An 18578-nucleotide genomic window follows, 5' to 3' on the forward strand; every position below is an offset into this window, starting at 1 on the left:
TTCCTTCCTTCCTTCCTTCCTTCCTTCCTTCCTTCCTTCCTTCCTTCTTCCTTCCTTCCTGCCTTCCTTCCTTCCTTCCTTCCTTCCTTCCTTCCTTCCTTCCTTCCTTCCTTTCTCTTCTACTCCTTTCGTTTTTTTTAAATAATTCCTTCCCTGGGTGGAGAACCGCCTACCTTGAGTCTGCTTAGTCTCACTTACATGAGGACTAATCCAAACAGACTCAAACCTTGAAAGAAAAATTAGAGTGTGCCTGCAGTTGTGTTTATGTTAAGATAATCTGTGATTAGCCCTCCTCCCTCTACTTGGCTCCGGCCGGCGCTCGCACGTGACAGAGCCCCTGATTTCTGTGCTGTTCTCTGTTACAGATCCTTGAGGAGGCCTACAGCCTGGTTCGGCATCAAGTTTCAGAAGGATTAAGTGCCTTAAAGGGGGAGTGCCGCGCTCTGACGAAGGGCCTGGAGGGAGCCATCCGTTCGGACATGGATCAGATCGTGAACTCAAAGAACTTCTTAATTGGAAAGATCAAAGGTCCGTGGAGATAATCCATGCGCCTACAGCTCAATAAGCTGTGCGTGTAGGGCTCCACCATGTAGTCAGAATTCATGATTTCAGAGGAAAACTGAACTGACGGAATTGGGAAGAACTGAGAACAGGTGTAAAGGGGACATGCAAGTAAGGGCCTGGACCTTCCCAAGGAGACTTCAGGGACACAGAGTGGAGGGGAGTTCACTTCGTGCCTGTGGTGGTGCCTGCATATTCTGATTCGGCCCACCCCTGCCCCGTTGCAGCACTTCTTAGGCTCATTGTATTGGCTTCTACGCACGCCCCTCCTCTGCTATAAGCTGTCTAAGAACAGGACCATGTGGCCCCTGTTTCACTCAGGCACACCCAGGGCCTAGTACCATGCCTGGTATATTCCGACTCTCAGCAAATACTTGAATGGGTGAATAAATGGATTTTCTTTTTGCAAGAAGAAAATTGGCTTAGAGTTGATAAATGTAGATTCTAGTCATAAGTGCAACATTGGCCCGTCAGGTGTACTTGGGGAGGTCACTTGACTTCTATGTGCCTTAGTGTCCTCCTCTGTCATCAGGAGGGGCCTTGAGAGGGAGATCTGCCAACTGTGGCCCCAACCCAAATTGGGCCCCCCGCCTATTTCTGTAAATAACATTTCATCGGGACACAGCCATGCCCATTCATTTATGTATCGTCTGTGGCTGCGTTCATGCTTCAAGGGCAGAGTTGAGTAGTTGGAACTGAGACCTCCTGGGCTGCAACGTCACGAATGTTCGCAATCTGACCACTGACAGAAAAATGGTTGTTGCCTGTGCCCTCACAAGAGGCCTGAGATGGCCTCTAAGGAATTCTACAGGATAACATGTTAAATGTTAATTCCTACATCCCAACAAGCACAGCACACCGAGTGTCATTTCAGAGAAGCATGCTGGTTCCTCTGCGATTGTTTATCAGCAATCTTATATTGTCAATTCTCAGAGTCTTCACTCACTTGCTCACTTGCTCGCTCACTCATTGAAAAAATATGTACTAAGTGCTTTCTGAGCAAGGTGCTGGAGCTTTAGCAGTGAACAGGAGACTCAGTTCCTGTACTCAAGAGACTTAGAACCTGACAGGGGTTGTCTACTTGGTGGATTATCCTCTGCCCTTCAGGCCCCATCCACACTGCAGCCCAGCTCAACTCCGAGCCCTTCCAGCTGGTTCTTCTGAGAGAGAGTAGAGAGGAGGCATGACTATAGGAAGGATGTGCCTGTCTGTTTCCGTGCATGACTGTTCATGTGGTGCCTTCTGAGGCACATAAATTAACCTAAGCGTTGTATCTTTACTATTATCCATTCCTCCGTTAGCACAACTGATCTGGAATTGACTATATTGAAGTACTTATACAACCTAAAACTGCCAGCACCCAACTCCTGAGCCCACGTTCCAGGGAGCTGGGCCTCACTGGGCCTCACTGTGACCATTCTCCTGGCCCAAATGCAGCCAGTTTCTCTCTCTCTCTCTCTCTCTCTCTCTCTCTCTCGTCTAGTCTCTGTGGCTCCAGTATATCCCACATAAGATGCAAAAACACTCTGCCCTAGACTAGTCTTTGTTTCCTAAAAGGATCTTTGAAAGGAAGTCATGATCAAGTCTTTTTACAAGGGAATATCAGAAACACATTTTAACCGAGCCTCTGGTTCTCCACCTTTAAACAATAAAGTACAGTTGAGCCTTGAACAACATGGGTTTGAACCGTACACATGCACTTATAGGTGGGGTTTTTTTTGGATAAATTCAGTCCAGTACTGTAAATATATTTTCTCTTCCTTATGATTTTCTTAGTAACATTTTATTTTCTCTAGCTTTTTTTTTTTTAAAGATTTTATTTATTTGACAGAGAGAGAGGGATCACAAGCAGGCAGAGCGGCAGGCAGAGGGAGAGGGAGAAGCAGGCTCCCTGCTGAACAGAGAGCCCGATATGGGGCTCGATCCCAGAACCCTGGGATCATGACCTGAGCCAAAGGCAGATGCTTAACTGACTGAGCCACCCAGGTGCCCTTCTCTAGCTTACTTTATTGCAAGAATACAGTATATAACACACACAACATACAAAATATGTGTTCGTCAACTGTTTATGTTATGGGCAAGGCTTCTGTTCAACACAGTAGGCTATTTAGTTTTGGGGGAGTCAGAAATTATACACAGATTTTCAACGACACGGGGGGTGGTCAGCACCCCTAACCTCGGCATTGGTCAAGGATCCACTGTACACTTCAGACTGCATCAATAAAGGGCTTTGGATTTTGAAAGAATTTTGGGAGTATTAAGCAGTGATCTTTCCATTACCTCCCATATGACTCTTGAGAGTCAAGCAACCAATCTTTAGTCCTGCCTCACAATATTTATTCACTCAATAAACATTTATCCTGCTCCTACTGAATACAAGGGCTACGAGGATTCAACGAAGACAGCATGATTTTACAACAGGAGGATATGAGACATGTTGCAGATTCTGAAGCAGCAGGGAAGAGATGGGAAAGGTGCCATAAGAGAAGCAGGGACAGAGGACACTGTGGTTCCCAGCCAGGAACTATTTCAGCTTCAAAAAACACTGTGGTCTCTTTATAACAATAACGCTGTTTTTGTGTCGGTTGATGGGGAAAAAGGATGATGTCAACAGGTGGGACAAGGGCTCACAGTCCGGGAGTGCTTCCCGAGTGCCACCTATGGTTCCAAGCAGCCGAACACAGTAAGCCTGCTTCATTGTCGCCCCAACCCCCAGAAGTCATGCGTCCCGTGATCTGCACCTCCCAGATAAGAACACCGAAGCAGAGATTAAGTAACTTGGCCAGATTCCAAAACTGAGTCAGGCTCCAAACCCCTCTAATCCCAACACTTTCCGTCTTCGTCCCTGTGCTCCCTAACTTCTGGATGAGTTTATGAATCCACGTGTCACCGAACAGTATTCATCACAATGGCGTCTTGACCATGCCTGGAAGTCAGCAGAGCGCGTCCATGCAGGGTGTTGAATGTATTCCATCCAGAAGGAAGCACCAGCAGGCAGCTCACAGCTCAGAGAGCCGCATGGTGGTGCCAAGGGCATTCGGCCATCTGAGTGGGTGAAGTGTGTACTGGGTCTTGAAGAAGTGAGTGGGTTGTTCACAAGCAGAGGTGGAGGAAGGAAGGCCCAGGGGAAAGGAGCACTGAATGAAGGCGCGGAGAGGAGACTGCAGCCCCTGCTGGTACACAGACATCAGCAGAGAGCAGGCAGAGGGGAGCAGGGTCTCCACCCCTGCCGGTGTCCATTTTCTCCCCGCTTAGTAGGTGAAACCCACCATCCGCCACTAAATCTTTACTGCATGTTAACCTGTGTTCATGATTATTCTGAAATTTCAATCAGGTGCTTTTCAAACAGTCCTTCTCTCCAAGTTAATTGATAAATAATTCATTTATTCTCCCGACATGCAGTTTTGCATTTTGGTACCAAGCAAGTCATTTTTAGAAGTCACAGATCGTTTCATATTTAAATCATACAATCAAAAGGTTTTTTTTTCCCTAGCAGTTCTACGACCTCTTTAATATTTTATATGCCAAATATTTGTGAATTATTCATAATATGAATAGTCATCTCAGATTCTCCAAGAGGCAGTCTGATCCTCCATACCTGTGAAATATTTCTGCAAACTAAAGAACGTGCCCATTCATCTCACTCTAAGCACCTTATTTGCCAATAAAAGATTAAGAAATACACTTGAAGTATAGTCCTCGATCTGCAAATTAGGGTTTGACCTTGGCCAAGCCCTCGGACATCTCCAGGCCTCTGATTTTCCATGTGATAAAATGGATTGGACACCCAGATATGCTTGTCCTTCCTTTCTTGGTCCTGTGGTACCATGACAAGGGCCATGTGACTTACCAGAGCCACAAAGCTAACCTTCCAGTGTACAGAGCAAGCTCAGTCCTTTTCCAGTTTAGCCTTCCCTCACTAGGTCTGCTTTTAAACCTGGCTAATCATGACCTTCACCTTAGCACTTTTAAAAAAATGCAGATTTCCGCGTCCTATCCAGACTTCCTGAATGAGCATCTTTACTATGCTCTTCCCCTTTTACTTTTTTTTTTTTAAGATTTTATTTATTTATTTGACGGAGAGAGACAGCGAGAGAGGGAACACAAGCAGGGGGAGCGGGAGAGGGAGAAGCAGGCTTCCCGCTGAGCGGGGAGCCCGATGCTAGGCAGACGCTTAACGACTGAGCCACTCAGGCGCCCCAGTGCTCTTCCTTTTTTAAATCAAAGGGCAGGATTTGCCTCCAGGAAGTGTGGTTACATTTCCTTCATCCCTCTTAATGATTTTTCTGTGCTCTCTGTATTTTTGTCACTGTGCATGTTTTCCGTGATTATCGGGGAAAAAAAATAGCCTTTAAAAAAAATTGGGTGTGGGAGTGGGAGGTGGGGTGGTATTTGTTTTGAATGAAATTTGTTTCTGTTTGCCCAAGAAAAGACGGTGTTTGAGTTTTTAAAACGTCTCTTGAGGAGGGGAGAGGGGAATTGAATTCTACGAGCTGATTAACTCTTAAAGAAATTAAAACAATAAATTGTTATATACAAATATTGAATCATTATGTTGTACAACTGAAACTAATATAATGTTACACATAAGTTATACCTCAATTTAAAAACTTAGTAAATTGTGTTTTTTAGAAGACAAATTACGCATGTATAACGATGATGCTGATAATAAATAGGTGGATCACCAGCATTTTCTGTTTTCTATTAGGCATTGCGTGATCATAGGGACCACACAGAAAAATGCACTTCATCCCAGGGCAGAGGAAAGCTTGGGGAGGGGAGGGATTGTTTGTTCCAATTCTAAAAACATCTAATGGTTTTCCATTCCAGTGAATGCTGGCCTGGGACTCTCTGTGCTGGTCTGTCTTACCCGTTTGAGCTTGCCTGGGCTGTTAAATGGCTCTCTGGGGCACTGCCCACCCCAGGCCTGGCTCCAGGGACTTTGAACCCAATTTTGCCCATAGTAAGTGATGGTTTTCTGCCTTTTTCCTATCTCAGCCATGGTGGCCCAGCCTGCAGAAAGAAGCTGTGCGGAAAGTGTGCAACCATTCTTGGCGTCCATTCTGGAGGAGCTCATGGGGCCGGTGAGCTCAGGATTCAGTGAAGTACGCTCACTCTTTGAAAAAGAGGTGGATGAACTTAACCAGAACTTTCAGACCACCAAAGACAGTGCCCAGCTTAAGGAGGTAAGATATGGAGCCAAGGAACTGAGTGTGAATGGCCTGCCTGGGGCTGCCTTTCTCTTGGGCCTTTATCTGCATTTGTGCATTCTTTCCTTTCCTTCCTTCCTCCCTCCCCCGCTTCCTTCTATCCATTCATCTATTTCTTTCATTCAGCCAGCCACCCCATTTATCTATACGTTCACCTGATTTCCTTTATTAATGTTTTTCAAGTTGCAAAACTAATAATGTGCTTGTGCAAGTGAAACAATATATATATAGACAAAAAATATATATGGGCAAAATTGATCACCCATGATGTAGGAAAGAGGTTAGGGTTCGAAGCCGACGGCCAAGAAAGAATTCTTGAGGCATCTTTGGTGCAAAAAGGTGGTTTTATTAAAAAGCACGGGGACAGGACCTGTGGACAGAAAGAGCTTCGTGGGTGTCATGAGGAGTGACCCATTATATATTTTCAAGTTGGGAGGGGGTTAGGGATAGCATAAGTCTCTGAAGAATTTTGGAAGCAAGGTTTCCAGGACCTTGAGGGGGCTAGCTATTGTTGGGAAAAGGTCATTTATTTCTGTCTAATAAAACCTGAGTCATGAGACCTTCAGATGTATATCAGTGGGTCATATGCTTGGGGGATGACTGCCAGCATGTATCTTGGGGGAGTAGAGGTAAAGAAAGTTTCCAAAGGAATTTTTATATATAAAAGTAGACTCATAGGATCATGGAGTGGGGGGCGGGCTATTATTGTCTTTTGCCCTTAGCAAAGCATCAACATCGGGGCAGTTGAGTCCCTAGAGGAATGTCACTCTGCCTGTTTCAAGGACTTGTCAATGGGCTGTAGGTAGTAAGGAAATTAAATATTTTTCTTCAGCTTTTGTTTCCCACATTAACCCATGCCCACCCCAACTCCTAGGCTACCTCCACTCCCAACTCCCTGAATTAACTAATATAAATAACTTAGAATGTGTTTTCACATACTTGTTTCTTCTTCATACAAATGTAGAAGCATATATCCTCTTGATATAAATTTTGTTTGTTGATTTGTTTCCAAAAATATAGACTTGTGATGAAAACAATATTTCTCAAAGTGTGGTCCCCGGACGGGTAGTGTCATCAGCTGGCTGTTAAAAATGCAAATTCTCAGGCCCCCACCAGCAATCTACTGAATCGGAAACTCTGGGGGTAGGGCCCAGCATTCTGTTTCATAAGGCCTCCCGAGGATGTGAGGTACCCTAAAGTTCAGGAATCACTCACATAATGTGGCAGCTTGGCTTATACTTGACATATCACTGTCAGTCCGTGGATAAAACCAGATACCTCTCTCTTTCCCCCCTTTCTTATTTATTTATGCATACATACACATGTACATATTTATTTATTATACATAAACAAGGTACATTTATAAATATTTTGAAATTCCTTTTCACAACCTTTTTTAAAACTTGACTTTACTGTCCCTCTTCCCCTCTCCCCCACTACCCACATCCCTTCAAGTAACTAGTGTTAACATCTTAGCATATACCAATCTGTACTTTTCCCCCTGCTTATATAGCTATAAAACATACACTTTTTTTTTAAGATTTTATTTATTTATTTGACAGAGAGAGAGACAGCGAGAGAGCGAACACAAACAGGGGGAGTGGGAGAGGGAGAAGCAGGCTTCCCACAGAGCAGGAAATCCCAGTGCGGGTCTCTATCCCAGAACCCTGGGATCATGACCTGAGCCGAAGGCAGGTGCTTAACAACTGAGCCACCCAGGTGCCCCTAAAACATACACATTTATGGGCTGTTTTTTTTTTTTTTATTTTTCCAGATTGTTTGCTCTTTAAAAAATGGGATTGTATTACAAATCCTACTCTTTATCAGTGTTCTCATTCAAAAAATACCTCGCGAAACTGTCTTCAAGTTAGCTGCTCTAGCTCTAAATCATTCTTTGTAATGCTACATAATATTTCATGTCTGAATGCACCATGATTTATTCAGCTATCCAAATGTTCCTGGCATCATGGACAAAGCTGTAATAAATAACCTTGTTACATATATTATACTCGTGCTTTCATTCCTGTGGGATAGATTCCTAAGGCAGGATGGCTAGGTTGAAAGGTGGCTTTATTTCTCCTGTTAACAGATGTTACCATTTGCATTTTCAAAAAAAAAAAAAAGGATTTAAATTTTACATTTCCGTCCATTGTGTATGGAAGAGGACTTTCTTCCCCATATGCTCATCAGCAGTAGGCAGTACCACTCCTTTAAACTTTGGCCCGTCTGATAGGAGCAAAGCAGCAGCCCACTTTTCCTCTCTTGTCTGCTTAATTGTTATTTCTTAAAAAAAGACATTTCATATTGTGTGAGGAGGGACAAGTTTGATCTTGTGCGTTTGATCATTAATTCTACCTCAGTGCAGCTCCCCACAACTCACTTCTCAAGGAGACTGATGTGTTCTCTTTATAAACACAATGAGAATGGGCCCTTTAAGAATTCCTATTTAGAGACACCTAGAACTTGAGCTTTGTCTCTTTTCTGTGACTTGGAAATCAGGCAGCACATCCTCTATGATTCACACTCACCCTGTGTTACTCCCCAGTTCTCCCTGGGCATCCATTTTTAGCACCTGTCTATCTTCTCTTTCGCTGCCCACCCACCTGTTTCTTCTAGATATCTGGTATTCAATTTTTAAAATTATTTGAAAATCAGCTTGGAAAATAGAAGGCATTCTGTTGGCAACAACACTCATGGTGTGAGCGTGTGTTGGTAAAACCTGATGTCTTTAGCGGAGGAGGCCCATTGCTGCCCTCTTGTTGGAAGCCCTGTGGCTTCATTGCTTGTGCAAACCAGAGGAGGAGGGATCCCAGTTTTTTAACTGGTTGCATCTCCCAGGCCAGGCCTCTTCCCACCACCTACCTCTGCACCCACTAGCCCCATAGAGAACCTATGGCAGAGGAAGCCCCCGTGAGCCCTGACAGAGCCTCAGAGAACTGTGGAGATTCTGACCTCATTCCCAGAGTCCCGGGGTCCAGGGGCATCCTGACCCCATTAAAGAAGGCTTTGGAGGTCCCGGGGGCCCAGCAGCAATTCCAGGTGCCTAAAAGCCTGCCTACCTAGTTCTCAAGCTCTGCAAGTTGGAGCCCCAAGTCCATCAAGAGCTAAGATTGGAGCCCCCTCAAATGCTTTCCTGGGTCCTCCCGTCATCCAGTGGGTTCCTCTACCATTCTCTGCCCTAGCAATAGAGCTGCCCCAGGGACCCCTGAAGGAGGCAAGTAAGACAGTTGAAATGTCACAGGTGCAGTGATTTGAGAAGTGATTCACTCTACTAACGTACATTTGATCATTTAGAATTTATGTAATATGGAATATGCATGTAATCTTGCTCCTGAGTCTGAAGGTATTTAATGGTTCCCTTCACCAAAATGCAGCATCTAGACCAGCTCATGAATCTTCCACTGGATTCCATGAAGATGGAACCTTGTTACAGTAAAGTCAACCTGCTTCAGGAGCGTTTGCAGGATCTCAAGAGCCGCTTCCGATTCCCCCACGTGGATCTGGTGGTCCAGAGGACACAGAACGACATGCAGGAGGTGGGAGTGGCAGGGGCCTCCGTGGGGGGTGAGGATGGAGACAGCAGAGAAACAAGGGCTGGCCAGCGAGGCTGGGGTGCTGGTGCAACTCTTGGCAGTGGGGCCCTTCGCAGTCGTCATCATGTTGAGTTGAGAACATCCTTGGTCGTTCCAGTTGGCTTCATCTTTCTTCCATGTTGATGAACATCAGAAAGAAAAAATTTTTTCAGGGAAATCAGGTAGCATTAATTGATAATTACTTGATTTGCCAAACCAACGCTTTTAACCTTGGCTGCACATGAGAATCATCTGGGGAGCTTTTGAGAAATGCTGACGTCTAGGCCCCACTCGCAGAAATTTTCCCCCACTCGCATTCCCACTGCTTCTAATATGAAGCCAGAAGAGAGAACTACCGGCTTACGTTAATTTCCTAACCCGGTGAAGAGTAAATCAATCAATCAATCATGGCTTCATATTTGGATCTCTTGGGTCTACTTGATAGGTTCCCTTTCCCCCCCCCCCCCCACAAGGAACTTTTTCTCCAGGAACAAGTACAGATTCTTTCCTTACTATAGTGCTTTCTAAATGAAGAAGGGTGTGATCACTGAAGCCAGAAGAGCACAGTCCTATTTCAGGGGTGTTCTGGGGGGAGCTCACTCAGGGGCCGGGCACTGTGCCAGACCCCCCTTCAGAGACAGATGCTTAGATAAGGTCACTATAGTGTTGAGAGTGCTGGACAAAGCTATGTGTTCATGCTTTGGGATCAGAAGCTTGGGGAAGAAAGGAACGTTTGTTCCTTATAAGTTATAGGGCAGATTAAGTGGTACACCTTATTATCTAACCTCTGAGTTGTGAAGGATTAAAGACAGACTGGGGAAACAAAATTGGGCAACAGTTTAACAGAAGTCCCTTTTTGGTAATACTGAGCCCTGGTGAAACAGATACAGGTATGGGTGCAGAGAATAAGAAATCGCAGTCATTTCCATTTTCTACCCCATGAGCGCATCAGCCTCTGTGCCCACCAAGCCCCGACCCTGCCTCCCTTCCAGCCTGGCAGAGCAAGGAAGAGAAGTGAGGGGGTGGGCTAAGTGCAGAGAGGTGTGCTGGACTGGTTTGCATCCCCCCTCCCCAAAGTGGCAGTGCATGATTAAAGCCGCCAAGAAATAACTGGAGAAGCCTCCCACCTCCCTTTGTCAAGCCCGGGCTGCAGGAACCAGAGACCAGAGGAAGGGGCTGACCACAGGAGAGGGTGGTATTCTCAATCCCATGGCCTCCATGGGTTTTGCAGCTCAGAGCATAAGGAGAAAAGAGGAGGGAAAAAATACGTGTATGCATACATACATGAGTGTGTGAGTGTGTGTTATTTCCCAGACCCTTACTGATCCCACTGTGGCCAGGTGCCTATCTATTTAATAACCCAGGTAGGGGGCTGAGGACCTGTTGCCCTGGGTGGCCCCAGAGTATTGCCTAGGGGACAGTCTGATGGTCATCCCCTCCCTGCTCCAGGGTAGAGACCCCGGTCTCTGACCGGGCGCTGTTCTCTGTTGCTTTTGGTTTCTAGCTAATGGAGAATGCAGTATTCACTTTCGAGCAATTGCTTTGCCCACACCTCCAAGGAGAGGCCTCCAAAACTGCAGTCGCCATCGAGAAGGTTAAGCTCCGAGTCTTAAAGGTAAAACCTTTCTCTCATTTGTGGGAAGCGTAAAACAAGTATGACCCCCTGCTTCTTTTGTTAAGTGGAAAATACCAAATTCTGTCCTTGACCCTCCCTGTTTGCAATCCTGCTCCCTTTCCCTGCCTGAAGTAGCAATGGCTACCGCACCACTAGGTCCCCAGCGTGACTTTCGTGCCTATTCTGCCATCTAGTGGCAACTCTAGGGACCACAGGTCCTCGGGATTCCTGTCCATCAGCTCGAAGTGACCTGTCCTTCACAGAGCAATTGCACTTGATATTTATTGGCATTCATAGCAATTGCTATGAATTTATTGAGTGTCCACGCTAAGCAAAGTGTTGTGATAGATATTACATAAAATGTAAAAATAGGCAAGGCACAGTTTCCTTCTTCAAAGAGTTTACAATATAGTAAAACCCATTTAAATTAGCCAGCATTTTTTAGAAAAATCAAAATCTCCTGGCAAAAGAAATACTCTAAAAAAAAAAAAAGACACCTGCCATATGAATTTTTTTAAGACTTTATTTATTTATTTGAGAGAGAGAGAGAAAGCACGAGTCGTGGGCAGAGGGAGAGGGAGAAGCCGACTCCCCACTGAGTAGGGAGCCAAATGTGGGGCTTGATCCCAGGACCCTGAGACCATGACCTGAGCCGAAGGCAGACGCCTAAATGACTGAGCCACCCAGGCGCCCCTGAAATTGTTTTTAATGTGCATACTGCTTAAGTATTTATCAAAATGGTTTTAATAATAGCAGCTTGCACATATATGGTCTATTTTTAAAGCTGTTTTGTTTTTAACCTATCCTGTTTTGTTTGATCTTCACAAGGACTTGTGAGATAATTAGAATATGTCTCCATTATAGAGATGAGGAAACTGACTCTAAGAGCTAACGTGACTTACTTAAGCTCAACAGGCTACTCAATGGTGAGCCTAGAGCTAAAACAATTCTTAAATTTAGTCCACTAATTTCTTACTACCTATCCCCCTAAACAGTGCCTTGGAGCAGAAGATTAAAGTTCCACAGAGCCTAGGAAGTGGTCCCTGAATTTTAGACCCAATCATAATACCTCGTAGGCAGTAGGAAACAATGGCAACCAAATCACTGAGATTAAAAGCAATATTTATGGGGCACCTGTGTGGCTCAGTTGGTTAAGCATTTGCCTTCGGCTCAGGCCATGATCCCAGGGTTCTCGGATCGAGTCCCGCATCGGGCTCCTTGCTACGCGGGGAACCTGCTTCTCCTTCTGCCTGCCGCTCCCCCTGCTTGTGCTCGCTCGCTCTCTCTGACAAATAAGTAAATAAAATCTTTTAAAAAATAAAAAAATAATAAAAGCAATATTTATTATGGGAACACAAGTAATAATGAACTCGCAATTGGAAAGAAAAGATAGTATCAATGTCAATATCACCTCCAGTGTCAGGACACTTTAGACCTCCCTGGACAATCCATTTCTTCTCTGGACACTTTTTACTGCAAGAACATGCTTCCTAATGTGAAGCCAAAGTTGACACTGTTGGTGATTCTCGTTCTGTTGTCTCTGTTCATGTCCTTCTTCCACACAGTAGCCTTTTGTTGTTTGAATAGAGCTATAATTTTGCCCAAAGTTATCATCTCCAGTAGAAATACCTTCATCTCACGAATTCTTTATTTGGCCCGACCGTTCTGCTCCCATGCCTGTGAGTGTGTTCCAGAGCATCTGTGATACTCTTAAAGGGTCGTCTAAAACCAAACTTGAGTCTCTAGGTTTGAATATTCCATGCAGAAAAGTGAATCAACATCTTTCTTGGTCTGGATACTAAACTTCTTCGGTTAACATGCCACAGTGTTAAGGTAGCTATGAGCCAGACCCTCCCTTCCTTTGTGGAAACCATTACAACCCACTCATCCTGCTTCTTGGATGTAAAGTGAAGGAAGTAGATGATCTTGGCTCCTTATGGACCCACCCAGGACAGGGGTGATGACATACAAACTCACCCCCCGTTTCTGTCCCTAACTTCTTTATAATGCAGAAGTTACTGTTTTGATCTTGCCTCAGTTTCCCTATCTGTAAAAGGGGAGGGTAAGATGGGTCATTAATGGTCATACCCTCTACCCAAAGTATGAGAGAATTGCATAGTAAGATCTTTGAGACCTTGGAAACACCATAAGTGTCCTCAGAAATGGGAAAAGGAAGACAAGTGAGTGACTGAGTTTTTGTTTAAGCAAAAGTTAACAGATTGCAATGTTGCTATTTAGCACATGTTTCTATCTCTGTATTGACAGCAATATGATTATGACAGCAGCACCATCCGGAAGAGGATATTTCAAGAGGCACTGGTTCAAATCACACTTCCCACCGTGCAGAAGGCACTGGCATCCACGTGCAAACCCGTAAGAGGATGGCTTACTCCAGAGAGCCTGCTTTTATTGCTGTGAAGTTCAAGCAAGTTCTTTTGCTAGAATGTGCTTGCAGTCAGTAGACTAGATCAGTGAGGGGTCGGCAAACTTCTTCTGCAAATGGTCAGATAGTAAAGATTTTAGGCTTCGTGGGTCGTACTGTTTTTGTTGCAACTTCTCAGCTCTGCTAAGTGCAAGAGCATACATTAACAATGGGTGCTTCTATGTCCCAATAAAACTTTATTTACAAAAGTAAGCAGCTGCCAGATTTGCCAACCTTTGGACTAGACAGAATCTCAAAGGTGATGATCTGACTTTGAGCCAAACTGAGGGTTGTCATAGAGCACCTGAGGACACCAAGTGCTCCTCGTCATAGTATAACTCATGGGTACCACCTGTCCTCTGAAACTTGACCACTACGTCCAGGGAAAGACCATAAGTAACCTGATTACAGAAGGATATTTTTTTCTTTTAATGTTTGTTTTGTGAAGTCAGTGAAACAGAAACCATTTAAAGCTGCTACCAGTGATAGTCATGATTATGAAGGTGTGACTTGGTCTGCAGAGCAGAGCCATGGGTGAGCCACTTGCAGGTCTAAGACCTGGGTTCAAGTCCTGGTTCCTCCATGTATTGGCTCTGGGGCCTTGGCCAAGTCACTTTTCCTCTTTCTTGACCTAGATTCCATCTTCTAGAAAATGAAAATGATACATTTTGCAGTGCCTTTCTTAAGATTGAGGGGACTAAATTATTAATATTTGATGAGTGTTGACCATGTGTTAGACACTATGTTAAACACACTTTGTATGGATTATCTCAATAATTCTCATGACAACTTGAGGAGGAAGTACTGTTTATATCCTCAGTTGTACAAATGGGGAAACTTGAGGATTAAGTAATGGGCCCAAAGCACAGATCTGATAACCACCAGAGTTTGAACTCAGCTCATATTTGCTGATAACAAGGTGTGCACTCAGTGAATAATATATATGACTACTATTACTATTTCTACATTTCAGAAATGATCTATGAGCCTGGACATTTTCAGTGCCTTCTCCCTATTGGAGCAAATCATAAAGAGCTTATTAGAATTTCAAAAGGACTTTTGGGCAGCGTAGAGGGTCTCCAAGAATTGGAACATTAAAATCCTTGGCATAAGTTATTTTACTACAGAAATTTCTTTGGTTATTTTATATTCTATAAATGCTTTTTTCTTTAGAGTCTTGGCATATCTAGTACCTGACCTTTATTTCTGGGAGTTTGATCAAGCCATGGGAATAAAGAATCTGTCTATATGATTGTCCTTTGGCCATGTGTGGATGGAAAAGTTTAGCCGCCCAAAGGATGACTTTGTCTACCTCTGGATGCGTCTGCACACAGACATTCTACTTAGGATGTTTTTCAATCCCAGAGGCAATTTAGGGGCCTCCGAGCCACTTCCTCCCAGAAGAAGAGAAGGGCAAAGAAAATCCCCCTTTCTTGTCTGTTCCCCCCCCTTTTTTAAAGATTTTATTTGTTTATTTGACAGAGAACGAGACAGTGAGAGAGAACACAAGCAGGGGGAGTGGGAGAGGGAGAAGCAGGCTTCCCACTGAGCAGGGAGCCCGACGTGGGGCTCGATCCCAGGACTCTGGGATCATGACCTGAGCCGAAGGCAGACACTTAACGACTGAGCCACCCAGGCGCCCCATCGTCTGTTCCCTTTTTCCACACATCAGCAGAGTTGTACCCAATCTGTAAAATGCTCTTGGGATCTTTGAATCAAGAAAGATTGGTTCCCAAAGAAACTGAGACCCCAAGTTTTCAGTAATGAAGGATATGATTTCAGTGCCAAGAGATTTCTTAAAATCTGGATTTGCAGAACGGATAAATTAAGGGATTATCTGCTCCACTGAAGGATTCTTTATTTTACTAACGTATGTTTCCCTTGGTTCTGTAAATCACAGCTTCCTAGATCTCTGGTACTCAGTCCAGGGTGCCCAGTGAAATTGCCTGGGGAGCTGTAAAAAAAATTCTGATTCCCCAAGACCCACCCTTAGGGATTCCAATTAAATTGCTCCAAGGAATTAAACATACGTCACAGTTTAGTCAATTCAATATAGAAGACCTATGTTACAAAGCTGGACATGTCACAGTGGTATAAACATCCCTAGAAAATTGTTCCTTCCCACACACTTATTTAGCTGTTTGAAATTTTTTTTAAGATTTATTTATTTTAGAGAGAGAGAGAGTTGCAAGCAGAGGGGAGAGGAAGAGAGAGAGACAATCCCAAGCAGACTCTGCACTGCACAGAGCCCGACTCAGGACTCAGTCTCACAACCCTGAGATCACAACCTGAGCCGAAACCAAGAGTCAGACGCTTAACCGACTAGGCCACCCAGGCACCCCTAGCTGTTGAAAATTTCAAAGGTCTACTATTTCTTCAGCAAACACGTACTGACTATGTATCAGATATGATCCAGGCACTGTGCCAGGCCAGCGTCCCTGCCATCCGGGAGTTCGTAGGCTTCTCAGGTAGCGGGCCTGCAGTGGATGAGCACAGCAGTAGTCTATGGGAAAGAGGGCCAGCCAGAGCTCCGAGCCGGGTGTCCAGTGCTGCTTATGGGGTCAGGGAAGACTTCCCAGAGTTGTGTTTTCGCCCAGTCCTGAGGCAGGAACCAGGGAAATAAAGAGTGGGAGACCACCTAGGGAGAGGAAAGGGTGTTGCAGAACTGAGCCTGTGGCCCTTGCTTTGCAGAGGCAGAGAGAGGCTTGGAGCAGTGACATGGCTGGCTCGGATCCCGCAGTGAATCCAGGGCAGCATCCAGCCTCCTGGCCAGTGCTCTTTCCACACAGTTCTCATCTGTGTGTCCGTCCTGCCTCACAGACCCGCTCAGGATCCTGCAAGCTCACGTCTGTCCAATCCTTTAGCTTTGCTCTGGGGTGGGTATAAAGGGACCTCATTATGACCTACTGTGATCTGGGCCTGGGCCCCCAAGTCCTAGCACTGAATTGTCTGCACATGGTGGCTTCTATCACCTGCTGAAAATCCTGTCCCTTCAGGTAAAAGGCATCAAATCCCACTGCTAAAGCCCTGGCTCTTGGGGCCCTTTGAGCACCCTTAGCTGTAAGGATTACTGAGTTAATCACTGGCATGTGATTTGGTACATTTTGATCCCTCCCCTGACCTCAAGCCATCTGGAAACCCTCAGAGAGCAGGAAGGGTTAAAGGATTATGCATCCTGCTTGGGTTGTCTTAGAGGGAATCAATGACTGTCAGGGCCAGTTGGAGGGAAAGAGGAGAAGGTTCCTGAAGAGTCTTTGACGAGAGAGTTTCCATACCCAGAAAGGGTCCCATTCTAATAGTGTTAAACATACATCTGGTCCAGGACCCAGCAATTTCACTTCTAGGTATACACTGAAGATAAAAAAAGTCCTTAAATCCAAAAAAAATCATGCACAGAAATGTTTATAGCAATTATATTCATAACAGTTAGAAAATGAACAAATCTCAACACCATTGATAGGAGGAGAGTTAAACAATTTTAGTTTATCCATATAATGAACGTCTTTTATCAATAAAAGGGAATGAGCTACTGATATATGCAGCAACACAGATGAATCTCAAAGCCAAACACACAAGAATATGTGATTCAATTTGTGTAAAGTTCAAAAATTAGAAAAACTAGGGACACCCGGGTGGCTCCGTCGGTTAAGCATCTGCCTTTGGCTCAGGTCCTGATCTCAGGGTCATGAGATCGAGTTCGGTGTCAGGCTCACTGCTGGACATGGAGCCTGCTTAAGATTCTCTTTCCCCCTCCCTCTCTGTTCCTCCCCCCACCACATGTGTTCTCTCTCTCAAAAAAAAAAAAAATTAGGAAAACAAATTTGTTGTGATATATATCAGAGTAGTGCTTATCTCTTGTTGGGGGTGTAGACTGGAAAAACGCACAGGGTGTTGGAAATTTTCTCTATCTTGATCTGGGTTGTCGTTCCATGGGTGTAGTTATATATTTAAAACCACTGAGCTGTACTGGTGAAATGTGTACATTTTACCGTGTGTGACTTATACCTTGGTAAAGTACTGTTGGAGTTTAAAGGGGGAAAAAAGGGAAGAGGGGAACATTTTGGTTGTGATGGGAAAAAAGGAGGGCCTTGAGACCCACGGACCCGCAGACAGGGCCTTGAGATGATTAAAATCTGTGTTGTCTACACCCCTCAAGTACACATCGTGCCTCGGTGGCTGGGGACGGGAAAGGGGATGACCAGTGGCTGAGGGCCCCACACTCCGAAGAGGGGAGCATGAGTGCAAGTCGTGCTCCCTGTACCTCCTCTACAAACTGGCATCTCATGCCTTGTCCTCTGTCTCCCTATCTCTCACTGTCCAGGAGCTCCAGAAATATGAGCAGTTCATCTTTGCAGATCACACCAGTATGATTCATGTGGAAAATGTCTACGAGGAGATTTTACATCAGAGCCTCCTTGATGAAACTCTGAAAGGTGAGGAAGATTTCCTTGGTACTGGAGGAAACAGCAGATAAGGGGAGGACCCCCTAAGGGGACCCAGGGAGGCCTGCTAGGTTTCTCAACAGGAATGAAGGGGGAAGAGGAAATTGCTACTGATTTGTTGGGGAGACAGAGAAGAGAGGAGAGGAGAGAGAGCGGGATACTAACCTTGACTGAGAATCATGACCTGGCACACACTATACTGGCCCTTTGGATATTACTTCTTTGAATTACAAATAAGAACTCCGGGAGACAGAAATTTCAAGCTTCATGTTTCACAGAAAACTGAGGTTTGGGGAGATCAAGGCTAGACTGTCTCATGAACATCTGTCTTCCTCCAGCTGCCCCAGACAGAACAAAGGACAACAGGTGTTTTTAGCCACAGACTTCCGACCCCTCCCTGAGGCAGGAGGAGGGGATTCTGGAACGGGTTACCAGCTGCCTCCTCGGCACATTCCTCGTGTCCCGTCCGCTGGACAGAAGCAGACCCAGGGCGCCGACACAGTACTCTGTGAATCTTGGGGCTCCAGTACCCACTGTCCTGTGGAGTTAGGCCTTGCTTGTCCTGGGACCGTGGGCAGGACAGCCTTGATAGAAATCAGCTGCACAGGGCCATTCCCCCAAAACCATAGGCCTGTGTCTGGTCTCCACGGGGAAGGTGTTAGTATCACCAGAAACCCCCCACAAAGAAAACGGGCCAAGCACGAGCCCCAGTAGCTAATCCAACGAGATGAGAAATGTGAAGATGTCAGCACAGTG

The 18578-nt window shown here is 45.1% G+C and overlaps 1 protein-coding gene across 1 annotated transcript in view; it reads left to right on the forward strand.

The window, feature by feature from the left end:
• The window catches only part of NIBAN1 (niban apoptosis regulator 1), a 152750-nt gene that overhangs the window by 128798 nt on the left and 5374 nt on the right, over nucleotides 1-18578 (forward strand). The window contains exons 8-13 of the mRNA XM_025878052.2: nucleotides 366-528; nucleotides 5560-5747; nucleotides 9146-9307; nucleotides 10848-10958; nucleotides 13224-13331; nucleotides 17702-17813. Of these exons, the coding sequence (XP_025733837.1) occupies nucleotides 366-528; nucleotides 5560-5747; nucleotides 9146-9307; nucleotides 10848-10958; nucleotides 13224-13331; nucleotides 17702-17813 (844 nt within the window). The remainder of the gene's footprint in view (nucleotides 1-365; nucleotides 529-5559; nucleotides 5748-9145; nucleotides 9308-10847; nucleotides 10959-13223; nucleotides 13332-17701; nucleotides 17814-18578) is intronic.

Source organism: Callorhinus ursinus, unplaced genomic scaffold (genome assembly GCF_003265705.2).
Source record: "Callorhinus ursinus isolate GAN/ISIS: 27379988/994484 unplaced genomic scaffold, GSC_fseal_2.0 scaffold13, whole genome shotgun sequence".
Lineage (NCBI taxonomy): Eukaryota > Metazoa > Chordata > Mammalia > Carnivora > Otariidae > Callorhinus > Callorhinus ursinus.